Raw genomic sequence first — 924 nt, forward strand, 5'->3', positions numbered from 1 at the left:
ATTATATAAGCTTATATAATAAATTTTCAACTCTTTACTAACAAGTTTACACGATGCATCTTCATTTTATTTGTTACGTGAAATATTAATGCACTTGCAACAACAATAAATATGTTGATCTTTTACTAACATCAAGACGTATGACAGTTATTCGAAAAAACATTTAATATCTTTATTTCACAGAAACAGTAATTTGTATGTTCAATACACAAAATACCTAAATATTAATAGGAAAATAATAATTTTCAGTTTTTTTATATGTAAAAATCAAATTTATTTTTCAAGCGTCATTCTAGCAGACGCCATAAGGACGCCCAGCAGACGGTTTTTCAATTGATCTTTACTATGTTCTTGAAAAGGTTGTATATTTTTCATTAATATTACTATGTTAAAGGAATAATAATTTTTGTTACTTAAAACGAATAAACAAGTACCTCCATTATATGAATTAGAAGCATATTCATGATTTATTTTGGTGTTCATTATGGCATTCGTATTCGCGGCGTGTGTTCATTCCACTGCCTTCTGTGCACAACAGGTTCCTTCTTGTTGCTTCCTTGTTTGCCTCCTTTCTTGTCAATCTGAAAACAGTATTGCCAATCTGTGAAACGAAGAATTTGTGTATACATGTAAAATATGATGTATAATATTTGTATTCATTGATCTAAATAATTTAAAATATAATCTCGAAAATTTGTTTTCTGTATTTTTTGTGAAATATTAAATATATAATTTTTCTCTGATCCATAATCTTTCACTAATAAATAGGTATGTATAGGTGTTGTTGACTATAATATAAAATAAAGACGTATCTTTTTGTTTTTTAAAAATGATTGTATATCCTATTAACATAAAACGTACCGTTGATTATATTTTCAATTTAGTTAAAGTATGGTAAAAGTTTTCTATTTTTATATCGTTTAT

General features: G+C 26.0%; 1 protein-coding gene across 1 annotated transcript in view; it reads right to left on the minus strand.

Moving 5' to 3' along the window:
* The window catches only part of LOC108574177 (myoneurin-like), a gene marked incomplete at its 3' end in the record, with an annotated part of 3,741 nt that extends 3,258 nt beyond the window's left edge, over positions 1-483 (minus strand). Inside the window, exon 1 of the mRNA XM_017936713.1 lies at positions 435-483. Coding sequence (XP_017792202.1) covers positions 435-483 — 49 coding nt within the window. The remainder of the gene's footprint in view (positions 1-434) is intronic.
* Between the last annotated feature and the right edge of the window lie 441 nt (positions 484-924).

The sequence above is a fragment of the Habropoda laboriosa genome, unplaced genomic scaffold (assembly GCF_001263275.1).
Source record: "Habropoda laboriosa isolate 0110345459 unplaced genomic scaffold, ASM126327v1 scaffold46, whole genome shotgun sequence".
Lineage (NCBI taxonomy): Eukaryota > Metazoa > Arthropoda > Insecta > Hymenoptera > Apidae > Habropoda > Habropoda laboriosa.